This window comes from Magnolia sinica, chromosome 1 (genome assembly GCF_029962835.1).
Source record: "Magnolia sinica isolate HGM2019 chromosome 1, MsV1, whole genome shotgun sequence".
Taxonomy (NCBI): Eukaryota; Viridiplantae; Streptophyta; class Magnoliopsida; order Magnoliales; family Magnoliaceae; genus Magnolia; species Magnolia sinica.
In genome coordinates this window covers 17,225,023-17,243,096 of record NC_080573.1, presented here as the reverse complement: position 1 = coordinate 17,243,096, position 18,074 = coordinate 17,225,023, and the positions used below count along the sequence as shown (strand labels likewise).

The following is an 18,074-nucleotide window of genomic DNA, read 5'->3' as shown; positions in this document are numbered from 1 at the left end:
TATGATGTGTGATGTTCACCAACCAAGATTAAGTGAATATATTTGAGCAAAAAATGTTGTGCAAAGAGCATGTGACAAATGATTGCAAAAAAAAAAAATACCTTACTCTTCTTCGATTTCTTCTTCTTCTTCTTCGATTTCTTTCTTCTTGTTCTTCAGTTTCTTCTTCGTCAAGAGAATGACAATTTTGACCCAAAAATGCGGGTTCCCTACATATGATGTGTGATGTTCACCAACCAAGATTAAGTGAATATATTTGAGCAAAAAATGTTGTGCAAAGAGCATGTGACAGATGATTGAAAAAAAAAAATACCTTACTCTTCTTCTTCTTTGATTTCTTTCTTCTTCTTCTTCTTCGGTTTCTTCTTCGTCAAGAGAATGACAATTTTGACCCAAAAATGGGGATTCCCTACATATGATGTGTGATGTTCACCAACCAAGATTAAGTGAATATATTTGAGCTAAAAATGTTGTGCAAAGAGCATGTGACAGATGATTGAAAAAAAAAATACCTAACTCTTCTTCTGCTTCGATTTCTTTCTTCTTCTTCTTCGGTTTCTTCTTCGATTTCTTCTTCGGTTTCTTCTTCGTCAAGAGAATGACAATTTTGACCCAAAAATGGGGATTCCCTACATATGATGTGTGATGTTCACCAATCAAAATTAAGTGAATATATTTGAGCAAAAAATGTTGTGCAAAGAGCATGTGACAGATGATTGAAAAAAAAAAAATACCTAACTCTTCTTCTGCTTCGATTTCTTTCTTCTTCTTCTTCGGTTTCTTCTTCGATTTCTTCTTCGGTTTCTTCTTCGTCAAGAGAATGACAATTTTGACCCAAAAATGGGGATTCCCTACATATGATGTGTGATGTTCACCAACCAAGATTAAGTGAATATATTTGAGCAAAAAATGTTGTGCAAAGAGCATGTGACAGATGATTGAAAAAAAATATAAAAAAATACCTTACTCCTCTTCTTCGATTTCTTCTTCTTCTTCGAATTCTTTCTTCTTCTTCGGTTTCTTCTTCGATTTCTTCTTCGGTTTCTTCTTCGTCATCGTCGTCATCATTGGAGGAGGAGGAGGGAGAGACTACAAAGGCTTACGAGGTAGATAGAGAGATGGAAGAGAGGTTAGAGATGTTTTCAAAGGAATTTTGGAGTGGTTTGGCATCTAAGAATTTGAAAATTACTTCAGAATTCACTTTTAGTAATTGGATTCTAGAGAATTTCAGTTATGTTTGGCAATCTGGAATTTGAATTCTATTCCTAAGAATTTGATAACTTTTCAGAAAGAATCATAAATAGCTTAGAATTGAATTTGGGTCAAATTCTAGAAAATTAGCTCTAGAATTAAATTCCAATCCCAAAAGAAAATACTTTTTGAAAAACTTAGAGAATCTAGCAGAGTGTCATGGATGATAATCAGGCATTTAGCTTATTAGATTATCTGACTATCAGATTGGTCCAAATTTATTTGGATGATCAGAAAAAAAAAAAAAAGAAGTCATTGTTCTTATTTCAACAAGAACATTGAGTTAATGCCAGTGTCTCATTACGTGATTTGAGAATAAAAAGTGGCAAAAAAAAAGAAAAAAAGCAGGTGATTTATGAGAGGAGATTGAATAGGTATTTCGCAGAGCGCTTAGCACCGCACATATGTGAAAGAGATTCAGGCTATTAATCAGGTGAGGCACACCGTAAGGAGTCACTGACTCAAAAAGTTGTAGTCCACAGCTCAAGTAGGTCACACAAGCATGAGAAAAAGACCAAGTTAACTACTTGATGAGTGGACCCTTGATTTTTCATGCCCCAATGGAGAAATGTGCTGTGGCATTTGCACGGTTTGCGAATCGCCTCTTCAATGTCTCAATGCATCAGCATTTGTTAGCAAAAATGGCAGAATAAACAAAAGGAATTACAATAGATTACTTTTCTCTTCTTCTCCTTCTTTCTTCCATATGCTCCATTTCCGATCATCAATCCCAACTGGGAATGACTGAAGCTTCAGACACCCACGAACCTTGAAGAGTATTAAAGATGGCATTCCCTTTTTTATCCTTGGCCACTCCTCATCCATCTCTTCCAAGTCGTCTAGCACCAAGACCTCCACTTTCCATACCCCACTCTTTCTGTTCCAAAATCTGCGACTCATCTGACTAATCCTTCCCCCATAAATGAAAAGAAACTGAAGATTGGGAAGGGAATTAGGATCGAGCCATATAGGTGTGCTTTCTCCTGGGTAGTACCCAAGCCGCAACACTCTGAGGAACTTTAGGGGTGGAGAAAGCTGACGGTTTATCTTCCTTACAAGTCTATGACTTTCAAGAGAACTACCTTCAAAGTTTATTCCTAGAATTTGCAAATGCTGGAGTATTGATAACACATCCCATTCCCCTTCTTCAATTTGTTTCTCTGACTTTATCTCAATTTCAAGTTCTCTGAGTCTTATCAAGTTCTTCAACTGCAAAATTTCGGATCCATTTTTATGAACTGAATTCACAGGCCTAAACACTGTTAAAATTTCAAGATTTGAAAGCTTTCCAAGCCCTTTTGGCATGCATTCTAAAGATTCACAACCAAATATTTCAATGACAGTCAGCTTCTCCAATGCTGTGATTGACGTTGGAAGCCTTTTCAAATTGGGGCAGTCATATAAACGTACAATCTGAAGATTACGAAGATTTCCAATTGAATCGGGGAGTGTTACTAAGGAAGCAATCGTATTTATGTTAAGATATACGAGGTGCTGTAATGACCCTATCCCACTCAACCAATCCTTGGCCACGACATCTTCCCCGATTTGCATGCTTGACAATGAAAGAGATAACACCCTCAACCACCTTAATTCGCAGAGTTTTGCTTTTACACTTGGGATGATATCTTTGCTCTTAATCTCCATCCCAACCAACGTCCGCAACTTGGTGGAACTGTTTCGGATGCTCTCCACTGTTGTGTTCATCGAGATTCCCAGGTGGCGAGGCTGCATACTAAACCCAGATGTACCTCCACAGTCTAAGCTCACAAGACTCTCCTCTCTTGCAATTTTTATAACCATAGCTCGAACCATATCATGCATTTGGCATGCGCGAAAGAATCTTCCAAAGACATCTTTATCCACTCCAAGAATCAAACATCGATTAAATAATTCTGCAATGCATTCTTCTCCATTCTCAAATGCTGTTTTCCCGTCTCTTCCCCAAACAAAACCCTCACCAATCCACCAGTAAATCATTTCGTTAACTGATACAATAAAATCTTCAGGAACCATGGCAAAGCACAATAAGCATGGTTTTAAATGTGTTGGGAGCTCTTCGTAGCTTAATTCTAGCCTCGAAATGACTAGCTCATCTTTCTTTTTGATTGCCAACTCCTCCTTTAGGTGCTCCGAAATTTGTCGCCATTCATGGATGGAATCACCTTTCCCAAACATCATTCCTGCCACAACCTTGATTGTTAAAGGAAGCCCCCCGCACCTTGCAACGATGTCCTTTCCCAAGTCCTCCATGTCCGGATTTGTGCACTTACCTCCCGTTCTTCCAAAAGCTACTTTGCTGAATAACGACCAACTATCTTCATCTGAAAGAATTTGTGGACGATGTAGGAGCTTGTTAGTAGCCCCCATTGATTTAGCAACCTCTTCATTCCTTGTTGTAACAATAACACAACTACCCATCACTCTGGGCAATGCGGATTTCAAGCTATCCCACCACATCCCTTCATCCGTTCCCCAAACGTCATCCAAAACTACCAAGTATTTCTCATTTAACTCTTTCTTAAGCTTTTCCAATAGATCAGTGACGTCCTTTTCCCTTAGAGATTTGTCTTCTACATTTAGTTTCTTCAACATCTTCTTCAACAATTCGTCAAATTTGAAACTTTGAGAAACGGTGACAGAAACTAAGTGCTTAAAAGAGTGTTTCACCTTCTCACTGTTACATGTCATTTGAGCTAGTGTGGTTTTACCGATTCCGCCCATTCCAACTATTCCAATCACAGTTAATGGGCCATTAGCTTCTAAGATCCAATTCCTAATATTCGCTGAGTCATCTTCTAGTCCTACCATTTCTGCTTCATCCATTAGGATTGGGTAGGTCATTGCAATATTCTCACCATCTTCATCTTTGCTTGTTTGGCCAGGAGTCGTATGCAAGTAGGACTTCATCCTCTCCTTCATCTCTCTTATTTTTTTATTTGTGTTCCTCAACTGCTTTCCCATCTCACGGCGGGATCTAAAAAGGGTAGGAGAGCAATAACTCATAAAATTGGGTGTGCAACCTTGGTGTTTTTTCTGGAATAGAAGCTGGTAATCTGATATTACATCCTCAGCATTGTACACCAACTCTCTTAAGTCGCCCATTATTGTTTTGAGAATCTCTTTCCGATCTTTTCTCTTCACCCGATCGGCTTCCTTGAGAAAGCTCTGCATGTATTGAAGCTCCTTTGTAGTTTCATCGAACTGGTTATCAAACTCAAGTAGTTGACAACCTTCGCTTACAAGTAATGCCACCAATTTATTTACGAGAACACTGATAACAGCATCTGCCATTTCCCTGTGAAATAATACCTTAACTTTATGAAATGGAATTCAAAACTAGGTGCAGGGAAAGTGGAAGGAATTAAAACTTGGTAGAAAATATTGCAAATGGATTAGCTACAAGAAAGTAATTGCACAAATATTCATACAACAAACATATATTCACTTTATTTATATAATTTTTCCTTAAGCCTAATGTATTGTTTAGAAACTCGCAAGTCAACTCAAAACTCAACTATGTGAATCAAATCAGCATGAAAATGTGCCAAGTTCCTATATGACTTAAGTGTTGCAACAGATCCATAGCTCAACTGGCCGACGGAGTGGAGATACCTCGTTTCTACACTTGAGGTCTTGGTATCGATCCCTGGCGGGGGTGGCTAACATGGAGTGTGTGTACTGACATGGGTGTGTACTAATAAGCTAACCTCAAAAAAAGAAAAAAAAAAAAAAAAAGGAAAAAGAAAAAAAGAAAGTGTTGCAAAGCTTGTTGGGTTTTCCGAAACTTGCCCGAGTTTTGCACTATGTGGACCCACCAAATTTTGTATTAATTAGCCGAGTTTATAGAGTTAAAAGGTTTGATGAAAATGTAGGGGTTTGAACCCACCACCTTTAACATAAACAAAGACCTTGCTTGAGTTTCGTAACAAGACTTGCCCATTAGCTTAAACTATTACTAATGTGATTGGGGACTTGATATGGTACTAAAGATGATTAATCCTTAGATTTGAGGATGCGTAAGGGTCATCATCTTACCTAAGTGGCTTTGGCTCAATTTACAATGCTTTCTAGACGTTACTGAAAGTGTGGGTGATGATAGATACATCCATCAAGGTTCATTGGTTCTTGCACGAGCCAACATGAGATTCATTAAGTTTAACTAGGAACTTATTTATGGCTTAGATATGATTAGATGAGATACCCATGAAGTGATTTTTAATCGTTAAAACTACTTGATCGCACTTTTTTTTTTTTTTTAAATGAAAGGAGAGTGGGCCTCAAATTTTATAGAAAGCTAAAGGAACTATACATCGATTCTAATGGTCAAGCATTTGATCAGATCTAGATTTATGGTAGATTTTGTAGATAGTGGAAGGATTAAACCATGAGTATAAGCATGGATAAGGTATTTTTATGGGTTTTCTTCATAGTAGGGTATTAAAAAAGTCAGCAGAGTGGTGGTAGCATACCTGTATACACCCCTAAAATTCTAACCACCTGATGCAAAGCGGGTCATGGATAGTCTCATGGCCAAGATGGATCAGAAAAGACCTGGTCGACGACAGAAGTAATCCGGACCGTCGAACCTTAGATCGGGCGTATCTCACAATCCGGAATGAGTTATTGGGCGTAAAATATATGATTTTGGGGTAGAACGAGCTACTTTAGCCAACCAACCCCGCTACGCTGGGTCGCGCAGCCAGATTTACAAAATACCCCTTGATCGACAGTCGTTTCCTTATTTTAATTCCATTTTAACTATAAATAGTAAGTTTTAGTTTGATTATAACTCTTTATTTGTTGGGCTTTAGGAGTTGTGCCCAACGCTAAAAGAGCTTAGAAAAATTAGGAGAACAGCTTGGTGAAGCCAAATAGGACACTTACTATTTTTGGCCAAAAACCTTGCACACTAGTAGACATCACGACCGTCTATAAATAGTAAGTTTACTATTTATAGTAAGTTGCGAATTCTAGGAGTTTTATTTGTAGTTTACTTCTAATTTCTCTCTCATTGCTTGGTATCCCGATTTGAAGGGTTGTGAACTCATTTATTTCATTCATTAATTAATTTCAAATTTTATAGAATTTATTTTCTATTTTGCTTGCTTTCTTTTTCGTGGATTCGAGAAGCCTCTGTGAGGTGTCCAGAGAAGTTTTGTGGATTCGGAATAGTTATCCTCTTGAGGGAGACGGTGCTCGACCTCATCACGTTCATCCCTGCATCACCACCTATATGTATGCATGTATGTTTGTGTGTGTGAGCGCGCGTGTGTCAAAGGAGAGACGACCCGAGGAAAGCTCGGGATGCTTACACCTTGGGGTGTCACTTAGAGAGAGAATGTGTATGCATGATCCTTCCATCATCCTTCCATCTCTTCTTTTTCTACCCATGTGTGATGTATATATATATATATATATATATATATATATATATATATATATATATATATATATATATATATATATATATATATATATATATATATATATATATTTGTGTGTGTGTGTGTGTGGTGTGTGCATAACCCTCGATCCCTAATGGAGGTGTAGATGGTGGCTTTCTCACCTCTCTCACCTCGATAAAAACATCCTGGAAAAAGCATCCCATTTAATCGTGTAATGTTAGAACTTAACATTTCTTCATGGTGTCTAATCTTTTAGAAATATGATGTTATCACAAATGTGGATTCTTGGGATGAATGTTAAATTAATATTTAGATTATGTTGAGTTTTCATTGTGTTTGAAAAAAAAAAAAACCAATAATTTTACTATAGGGCCCTGAAATTAAAAGATTTTAATAAGCTTTATAAACTCTTTAAACTATTAAAGTTTCAATTTAACCATTAAAAGTTATTTTGTTGGACTTGATGATGACCTAATGTCCCAAATTGTATGGTCAATTACTAAATGAACATCCGATCTATATCTCTAGTTGATTACCTAAATAGTGGATGGATTAAATCATTGTATGAGATGTATCAACAAACTTCCTTCATAGTAGGGTAAACCGAAGTTGGGTGCACATATGTAACCTTCATTCCTCCTTATTTAAGATCTTGTTGTAGAAATGAGTTTAAAAAGAGGAGAGAGCCTTTAAATGTCCCCTCTCGGGTGCCACCTTGTGGAGAAAGAAAGAGAAATCATTCTCCCACCATTAATCACCTTCTTCATCTCTACCTCACACATGTAGTGTGTATGTTCCACTAAACGGATGGTTAGTGTCTCTCTTAACACCTACCAAAAAGTAGATGATCATTCTCTAAGCTCCTTCCATTTGTGATAGACCAAGGAGGGAACACTTCAGTTGGAGGATTTTTGCATCACTAAAATCAGCCAGTGATTCAATTGTAAAATGTAAGATCTCAACTATTCCTTGGATTTTTTTTAATCTTTATAGAAATCTAATGTTATCACAAGCAAGTTTCTATAGGAAAGGTATATATAGATATTTAGAAGAAAACTAAGTTTTTACTACGTTTAAACTCTTGTTAACAAAATAAAAAATAAAAAATCCCCTACGGATCATACCCGAATTTAAGTTTATGGATGAAAGGTCAAACAAACATTAAACAAAGCAAACTAGGATCTATTGAAAAGCTCATTAAGGTTACCTTTTATGGAATTTATAATTGGCCATTTGAGCAAGATGCAGGAAAAATCCCTGGGATTACATGATCACAAAGATTACTCTTTTTTTTTCCAAGCCGATCCTGGAGATTACTCGGAGACTCCATCACGTGATAAGGAGAAATGAACCTGAAACTCTGAATTATAGTTCCAGGACCCAAAATATTATTCTAAGGGTTTGAAGGTCATTTTGATACATTTTTAGAAAGTCCAAGACCGACTTAATACAAGCGAGGATGGTAAAGTTATGGCTTTCCCTTTGCGAGCCTACAAACATAGTTGGAAAGTTGGGGAGATTTGTAGCTTGTGATCACTTTCCGGCCACTTTTGGTGGGTCATTTAGGATCTAATGGCCCTCTTTTAATATGATCATTTAGCCATTTGAGTTTAAAATTTCACAACACAAGGTGAATGGGTTTACCATGGTTGGCGTTGTAGAAGTTATTAGGGGCTATCAAATAAAGTATATGTCCTAGGGGTGGGGGAATTAGGACCAATTAAAATTTTCTTCTTTTTTAAAACCCCAATTGTCTACTTAATCTAATATGCAAGTTAAGACAAGAAAGACAATTAACTCTAAGGCTTCCAAGCCAATAGAGGGTCCAATCACATAGATTAAAAATAATATGCCAATTAAGCAACTAATCTATAATATGATAGTATAAATGTGTGTGGGATGTACTTACTATCAAGTCTTAACATTCATCTAATCATGCATGCAAATAATTAAACATTCAACACGCAAGCATAATTAAGCAGATATGCAAATAAAAATCCCATACATAATTATGTATAGTGGTTTAGCTACTTGCTTACTCCACTCCTGGCGGATATACTCAACTCATAAGTGTACCAAGATTCACTATCAGAGATTTTAATTCAGGTTAACCTCTAACCTTTACAACCCTACACGAGGACTTTAACATTTAGGCCCTATACAAGAGCCAAGGTCCTACACAAGAACCTAGTTACGTACACTCCCGTTGGAGGCTCCCACAAGAGACTTTAGTTGATTTTCCTCAGGCTAACCAACAATCTTTGTCCTAATTCAAGGACTTACATTTACTCCCATTGGGGGCTCACATAGAGACTTACATGTACACACTTGTGTTTGATGATCTACACAAGGATTTGATTTAGGCCTTACACAAGAGCCAATGTCCTACACAAGGACCTGTGATTTAGGCCTTACACAAGAGTCAAGCTCCTACACAAGAACTTAACTCGAGTTTGTCAATTCAAACTCTTACACTCAATCTTACACAAGGAATGGATGTAAACGGACTCTTACTAATAATAACTTACTTGTCAGATTGAATCCCTTTTGTAGCTCCATCTGAGGTGGCTTAATCATTGCTCTCTCGTGCTTCATTTAGCTCGCTCCCTCCATCATGATGTTGTGACTTTGCCAAGGCTTTAGCTCTAAGATCAAACATCTTGCCTTAATATGACTGTATGGTGAGTACGGTCATATGACTGTATGGTTGAATCTCCTATAACTAATGTGAAGTTGTAATTCTTAAGGGATTCACACAGATGTGTCTATCAGCAAATTTGGACAAGGTTTTACCTATAAAGGTTAAGTCTAATCTATAGAAAGTTGATGAGTTCAAGCACATCTTTAAGGTGGAGGTTGGAATCCTCATTAGAGTGTTAATCTCATAAAAGATGACTTAGAACTCATTTGTTTAAAGGCTTGAGATATGGATATGAAAATGGAATATCTTAAGCTTTTATTGCACCAAAAACCCCTCAAAATGCCTCTGAATGTCCTTTAAAAGAAGTTTGAGTTCCAATGGTAAAAAAATGGGTAAAAAATGGCTCTATCGATGCTGTTGAAGGAGACTTCAGTGCCATCGAGAAAATCAGATATTCTTCTTGACATATCTGACTCACTCATTCGATGTCATCGACGGACCTTTAATGCCATCGAAGGTGGCCTTCATGCCATCGAGAAGGCCAGAAATTAGATAATTTCTTATTAGACATTTCCTATTCTCGATCGATGTCATCGAGGGGCTCTACGATGCCATTGAAGGCCCTTTGATGGAAACTCTATGCGATCAAGTAGCCATTGAAAACTGCCTTTTTTTGGGCAAATGATTTCATAGCATCTTTGCACCTCGTCTATTCTTATTAACCATGTTCCAATTAGGCTTTTAAAGTTAAGGGATGATCAATTATGTATACTTGTTAGGTCAAGATCATTTAGAGGTACATGTGTTATTTTGGGTCAAGGGTTAGGGTCACCAAGGCACCTCATTTACCTATTTATTGCTCCTTGATTTTACATCTTCACTTGTATATTCGGTCTTTAGCTTCCAGGAGCTCAACCGATTACTTGACACAAGGACTCACGTGATTGACAAACATGGTGCAAAATTCAGGGCACTAACAGAGTTATCTTTCCAATGACTCTAGAATAAGCCAAATTAAAACTATACCAAAGTAGATACATCAATTCTACAAAAGTCACGCATTTATGCCCAAATGCTAATTCCAAGCCAATTTCGAATCAACTTAGCTTTAACTCGGCCACTACAAAGTACACTAGAATTGTTACTTCACACCTTGTGCACCAATCATAAGCTCCCACATGACTAGGTTTTCCCACCAATTTTTACTATAAATATACCACTAATTGTATTATTAAGGAAAAAAGGATTTTTTTTTTTTCTCTAATTTTCCTAAAAAGGTAAAATCCAAGAGAAAATCAAGGGATCCTGGAAGAGTGGTGGCTCGTGTTGGTGCATCCCTACCGACGCCCACCTTGGAGTGTCGATACCCTGCTTGTGCACCTTTGCCATCGCCCACATAGAGTGTTGATCGACTATCACTAGTGCATGAGTTCAACAAGCCACCAGTGTGCACCCTGCTGGGAATGCCAACGCCCACTTGAAAAGCAGAGGCACCCTGTGTACATTCCCTTGTGCGCATGGATGGCACCCCCAAATTGCCATTCAGGCTCGATTTACTTTTAATTCTCCTCGATATATGGGAAATGCTTCCAAAATTTTCATCCAGAATTCTTATAAAAGTTACTGCATACAATCACAAGATACTTTGTTCTACATTTCATGATCAAACATGGTGTGCACGTGATAAGGATTGAGCCTGACTTCAATTGTAATGGCTAAGGACATTTACATTATCACCTTTGTTGCCAGTGTCCTAAAGATCCGAGCCTATATGTTGTCCAAACTTGAAGGCTTCTCAGGCCTATCATGTACTGATCGATTGTGGCCTTCCACAAGTCCTGATGATACCCACAAGGCCTTTAACTTGCTTCTCTGGGTTCTCATACCATCCGAGCTCGTTAACCCACACTAAGTCTTATGACTCTTGGACTGAATAGGCATCTCTCTCTCTCTCTCTCTCTCTCTCTCTCTCTCTCTCTCTCTCTCTCAGGTCACTCAAGAAGCTGAACTTCCCTATGAGCGACCTTGAAAATTAAAAGCTACCATCTCGAGGCAACATTTCGGGCTACGTGAGGACACCATCGTAGATCATTTAGACGACTCTCGTCTCTTATATGGATTTACAAGCCACATCTATGCATCATCATGTATAACATGTTGCCTTTCGCACTTGCATCTATGCGTATCATTGTATTTCATCGCATTCATAGCCTTGAGTTATCCGAAGATGGGATCACTCAACCTTATCCTAATGGCATCTAAACCCTTTATTATGGTAACAATTGTGTCCTTTATACCCTCTGCCAGAGTTGATAGCATACAAACCCCTGAAAGTTTATGATCATTCACTACAAAAAAAAAAAAAAAAAAACCAAAGTTAACGATCGTATGGTGGTTTCCCTAATGGATTTTAGCCATTGGAGTCTTCAAACATGAATCACAATAAACCATCGGGTAAATCAAGGGTTATTTAACCCTTATTTTGGGTGTTACCCTTGCTTTGGGGCCCACATTGATAATTTCATGAATATCCAAGCCGTCCATCCATTTTTCCAGTCCATTTTAAGATGTGTTATAAAAAATTAGGGATATCTAAATCTCAGGTGGACCACATCATATAAAACAGTGGGGACTGAATGCTTATCATTAAAAACTTCCTAAGGCCTACCGTAATGCCCACGGTAATGTTTTTTTGCCATCTAACTCGTTGATAAGGTCCATCAAACCATAATGCCCATAATTACATTTATTTTCCATCCATACCCTTAGTAGAAAGCTTTTTGTGGCCCCCAAAAGTTTTTTAATATTGGTCATTCACCACTGTTTCCAATGGTGAGCTCCACCTGAGATTTGGATCTGCTTAAGTTTTAGGGTTAGGTCCTATAATGAGCTGAGAAACGGACAAATGGTGTGGATATAGAAAAAATGATCAAGGTGGACCCCACATGGTAAGGGTAACACTCACTAAAATGTTAGCAAGTGTAGGTAACCTATTCCCAACTTTTATAGAGTGAGAGAGAGGGAAACAGAAAACCCTTGAGTGTCAAACCCGAAAACCTTCCTATTCCTCTTCTTCTTCATATAATCCTCAGTTGGAGTACTGAGTAAAATGTGACAGGCATCCATGTCAACAATGTCACTAACAACTTAGCCTTTATAATGTTTGTCAATTGAAGAAGTTATCATGCATTGTTCAGTTACCTTCATTTCAGTGACCTTCTTAATCTAGTTGATCGTGTATAGGAAGGGATGACGCTCCGTTTTCAGCTGTAATTTCTCCATCATGAACTTGGAAATGATGTTCTCGTTGCTCCCACTATTAATAATCACATCGAAGACCTTTCGATTCACCGTACACCTAGTTCGGAAGATGTGGTGCTGCTATAGATCTACGTTCTTCCTTAGTGCATACAATAGTCACCTCATGACGAGCGACTCACCATGATCATGCATAACCCAATCTGCCTCATCCTCTTCATCCTCTGTGATGTGCTCCATTTCATCAACATCCAAGTCTTCATCGGTGTTTCCAATACTACCATCATTGATGGTGACGTTAGAAACTTGTCGTTAGGGTAAGTGTTTGATAAGTGATCTGATTAGTCACAACGATAACAATGGTTGGACCTTGGCCAACCATAAGAGTTTGAGATCCTACCCAGACCAACAACAGTGGTTACACACCTTTGGGGTCTAACTTACTTGCTTCCCAAATCTCAGTTCACGGGTGAAGGGGGTTGAGTACACCCTTACAGGTTCTTTCCATTTCGCCTGTGAAGCTCTCTGGGATGGATTCACTACGGTGACCCTAGTGGTAAGATAAGTCTGTGTGTTGGGACACTCAAGTTGCGCTTCCGCTTAGGTGTGGCTAACTTAATCGCTTCATTTATCGTCCACATGGGCTGCATCTGAACTCGATCTTGGATTGCAATACGCAACCCATCATTGAATCAGACAACTTGCAGTGATTCAGTTTCGACCAAATCGTTTCATGCCGCCAAGTAGTAGAATTCTTCTATATAATATTCTCTTACCGACCAACTACTCTGCTAACAATTTTGGTATTATTGTAACAATACTCAATCGTAGTCGTTAAGGAGGAATCACGCACGTAGCAGCTACTTCATCTATTGTAACGTGCAGATTGGTACTTTCATCTATCTCATCTGTGCGAGATGAAGTTGCTCCCGCCAAGCTAAAGCTCCACCCTTCCACTTTTAAACTACACGCTTAACCTTCTTCACTTCAAGAATTTCCATATAGTCAAAGAATTGCTCAACTTTAGAAAGCCAATCGAGGAAATCCTCAATATGAAGTTAGGAAGATCGACTTTCATCCTGAATTCTGGAACTGCCCGATCTACTTGATCACTGCCTTGTTCGTAATATTGGAGGATCATGTCATCGATCACCTCATCACTGGATCCCACCTCCTCAGGTATGATCTTATGGTTTACTGTCGGCATCTCCCTACAATTGGCACGATTACGAATTTCCGCATCTACCGGGGGTGGATCACCACCACAAACATAGAGCGATCGATGACAGCTTGCAACCCTTGCTAATTCTCTCACTCGTCGCTTTGAAACCCGCCACTATTAAGGAAAAATTTCCTGGAGCACCGTCTATGAGAATGTTGCCAGACTCGTCGTTGGAAGCCATATATCTGAGGAGAATGCCTCACTCTGATACCAATTGACGTAGGGAAGGACGTGATGAGTTGATCACCGTCTTCCTCGATTGATAAATACCTCAAATCCACATGGTACTCTTGAATCCACGAGAGATTTCTCGAATCGACGAGAGAAAATAAGAAAATTCTTAAAAGTTTATTGAATGAATCCATAATAAAAGTGAGTTTAAGCCCTTTAAATAACCGTAAACAAATTCCAAAAACATAATCAAAGAGTTCTAAACTAGGAAATAAATTTAAAAAATCGCATAAATTTTTCGCATCCGTTGACCTGTCGAAATAACAAAAAAAGCGTCCAGAGATTTAAATTGAAAATTCTATGATTTTCGACCCATCGACTCGATCTGTCGAAATAGATTTCAACCTGCCGACAAGATCTGCCAACTTGTCTAAACAGGCATAAATTAGCTCTGCCAACAAGCAATTTGAAACAATATTTCGATCTTTTGAACAATATTTGAACTTATCTAAACCGGTAGAAATTAGCTAGTAAGCAATGTAGAATTTTTGGAGGAATTTCGACCTGTCAACTAGATTTGTCAACCGGTCGAATTATACTGAGTGTGTCGATCCTTCTTGGCTTCTTTTATTCGGTCCATCTTAGCCATGTATGAGTCTGCGGCCGTTCTACATCATTTGTCAACTCATTTTAGGACATGATCTCAAAAATAAAAGATATCCAAATCCTGGGTGGACCATACTACAAGAAACAGTAGTGGTTAAAATACTCCACCATTAAAAACATCCTTCGGCCTGCTGTAATGTTCCCGTCATGTTTATTTTCCATCCAAGTGTTGATAAGGTCATACAACTAGGATAAATGGAAAAAAACGAATATCAGCTTGATCCAAAACTCTTGTGACCCACAAGGTGTTAATGGTCAATCACCATTATTTCCTATGGTGTGGTCCATCTGAGATTTGGATCTGGTTCATTTTTGGGCTCATGCCGTATATTGATCCAACAAAATGGATGCGCAGAGTAGATGTACAGTACATACATCGAGGTGCACCCCACCATAAGGGTGAATCGTCTTGGGTGAGGCTGGGAACACCAAATCTGCTCTCAATGTTTCCTTCTCGCCACCATATCCCGTCCCTCTGTCTCCGTCCACCAAGCTCTCTCTCTCAAAGAGATCAGGTTTGGCTCATTTGTATGATAGATGTGGGCCGGTCATCATGTTGACCCCACTTGGCCTGTGCTAGCCTAAGCCCAAAACTTAGAAAGACCTTTCATTAGGTGGGCTACAAGGTTGTTTTAGTTAAAAATGAACGTCTACCATTCGAAACTTCTCGCGGGGCAAAAAGTTTTGGATCAAGCTGATATTCTTGTTTTTTCATAATCCAGCTTTGTGTGATATTATGAACTGGTTGGATGGCAAATTAACATCAGGGTAGCCCTAGGAATGTTTCAACGGTGGGCATCATTGTCCCCACTATTTTCTGAGTGTGGTCTACTTGAGCATTGGATTTGCCTCCTTTTTAGGCTCATGCCCTAAAATTATCGGCCAAGATGGATGGACGGTGTGGATATAATCATGTTGAGGCCCACAGAACTTTGCCATGTCAACACATTATACAATGGTGTGTATTCCGGAAGTCAGTATTTACATTAAGTAATTAAGTTAGCTATTTTGTAAAAATTCACTTAGGGTCTGTTTGATTTTTCAAATACCGTGTACGTTATTTATAAATAAGTAATAATTACATGACTCCCAAATTCTCTCTCTCCAAACCCTCATCCTCCTCATCTTCCAAGTTTGGCCTCTCTCTCTCTCTCTCTCTCTCTCTCTCTCTCTCTCTCATCCTCCTTATCTTCCAAGCCCGGCAACTACCCACCACCATCACCCTCCTCCTCTCTCTCCTCTCTCGGTCTCTCCCTCCCTCATCTCTTAATCCGACTTGGTGCCAACTTGACCTGACTCGGTACTTTTGACTGGATCAGACTCAGTTAGGATCAGTCCAGGCCATACTGGACTTAGATCGAGTCAGGCATGTTGGACTCCGTTTCAAGTCCGATCAAGTTCCGATCAGGCCTATTTCAAAACCGGATCAAGTCGAGTCAGCCCCAACTCGGTCCGACTTGACACGATGCCCAGCTCTATATACAGCTAGTTGTTGGTGTGGGAAGTGGATTGCCTACTGAGTCACTCAGCTAGCTTAGGGTAAACTCTTAAAAGCCCCATATGTCTTGTCCATGCCATAAATCTGTTTTACCAACTCATTTTATGGAAGAGATCAAAATTGAGGCATATCAAAAGCTTAAGTGGACCTCACTGTAGGAATGGGGATAATGATGTCCGCCGTTGAAACCTTCATAGGCCCATAATAATGTTTATTAGTCAGGGGACACAGATACTAGCTTGAATGTCCTGAGTACAAGTACAGACTGTTGTGGTAACAAAAGGACATGGACGAATGGAAAAACACAAATATCAGCTTGATCCGAGGCTTCTGGCCTGAAGATGTTTCCAATGGTGAGCCTTCAATTCCTACAATTCCTGTGGTGTGGTCCACTCGACTTTGGAATATGCTTCAAGTTTGGGTTCATGCCTTAAAATGAGGGAGTACGGTGTGGATAAAACATACAGATCATATTGGTCCCTTAGAATTTACTCAATATATGGATTGGGTAATACCCCCATCCTCAGGAGTGGGGATTAGGTACTGCTCCTAAGAGGGCCTAGCTAAAGACAAACAATCCTATCAGGGGATACCATTATCTGTGTTTTATCCATGTTGTCTATGATCCATGAGCCCAAAAATGAGGCAGATGGAATGCTCAAGTGGACCACACTGCCGGACATAGTGAGGATTGATTGCCTACTATTGAAACCTATCTAGAAGTTTTGGATCAAGTTGATAGTAATACCCAGCCGGTCCTTAGGCACAGGTATTAGGGATTGGTTACTACTCCCTGCAAGGCCTAGCTGGAGACAAACTGTCCTGTCAGGAGCTATGTGGAGCCCACCATGATATATGTGTTTTATCAACGCTGTATATGATCCATTTTAGGTTATGCGCCCAAAAATGAGGCAGATTGAATGCTCAAGTGGAACACACCAAAGGAAATAGTAAGGATTGATTGCCTACTACTAAAAACCTTTGGAGGGTCATAGAAGTTTTGGATCAAGTTAATATTTATATTTTCCCTTCATCAAGTTCTGTGAGACCTTATCAATATATAGGATGGATGGAAAATAAACTTCCGGTGGGATCTAGGAAGGTTTCGTGGGTGGGGTTCATTCTTGCCATTACTTTAAATTATGTGGTGTAGTCCGCTCAAGCCTTCAATCTGCATCCTTTTTAGATGATCATGCCTGAAAAAAATCTTCCAAAATGCATGGACAGCTTGGATAAAACTCATATATCATGTGGCCCCACAAAGCCTTTGATAGGACCGTTGGTCTCTAGTCTTGATGGGGTATTACGCAATATGCCCGTGCTTTCCTTGGAACTGGCTCTTAGGGGTGACCACGATGGATAGGTTTTATCCACTGTCCATCCATTTTTCCACGTCATTTTTGGGCACTAGCTCAAAAATGAAGCATATCTAGGCCTCAATGGACCACACCACAAGAAGTATCGGCATCAATGACAACCACCCTCGAAAAAATCGCTCTCCAATCTGCCGCCAAAAATCACTCTCAAATATGGAAAATTCTCCATCGTGCTCTCCCTGTGGATTCAAGAACGCAAGCCAAAGGTATATCCCTGGCATCGAAATGCAACTGCTGCCCAGCCCTAGCGCAACCTGCTACTGAATCTATAAATCACATCTTCTCCTCAGGCGCCCTGGCTTCAAAGATTTGGGAAAGATGTGGATCTTTCTTCCACATCCCCCTATCTGCGTCCAATCACTCGGCGATTGGCAGGGCTTCGATTTGGTGGACGTCAGTAGCCTTGGCCGATCGTTTATGCACCCTTAGGGGTCTCATGCCATCACTGATCTTGTGGGAAATCTAGTGTCACGCCCCAAACCCAGAAATCGGATTCGCAGGAATCCCGATTACTGAATCCGGTGCCGACAGCCTCCGTAGTACCCCATTCTCGAGTCCTAGCGTCCATATGCCAGATTCCGAT

General features: G+C 39.4%; 1 protein-coding gene across 1 annotated transcript in view; it reads right to left on the bottom strand.

Moving 5' to 3' along the window:
• Positions 1-102: 102 nt before the first annotated feature.
• Positions 103-18,074, bottom strand: part of LOC131244353 (disease resistance RPP13-like protein 4) — a 60,836-nt gene continuing 42,864 nt past the window's right edge. Inside the window, exons 3-7 of the mRNA XM_058243978.1 lie at positions 1,929-4,549; positions 968-1,098; positions 735-807; positions 513-629; positions 103-209 (exon numbers count right to left, since the gene is read on the bottom strand). Of these exons, the coding sequence (XP_058099961.1) occupies positions 103-209; positions 513-629; positions 735-807; positions 968-1,098; positions 1,929-4,545 (3,045 nt within the window). The 5' untranslated portion in view covers positions 4,546-4,549. The remainder of the gene's footprint in view (positions 210-512; positions 630-734; positions 808-967; positions 1,099-1,928; positions 4,550-18,074) is intronic.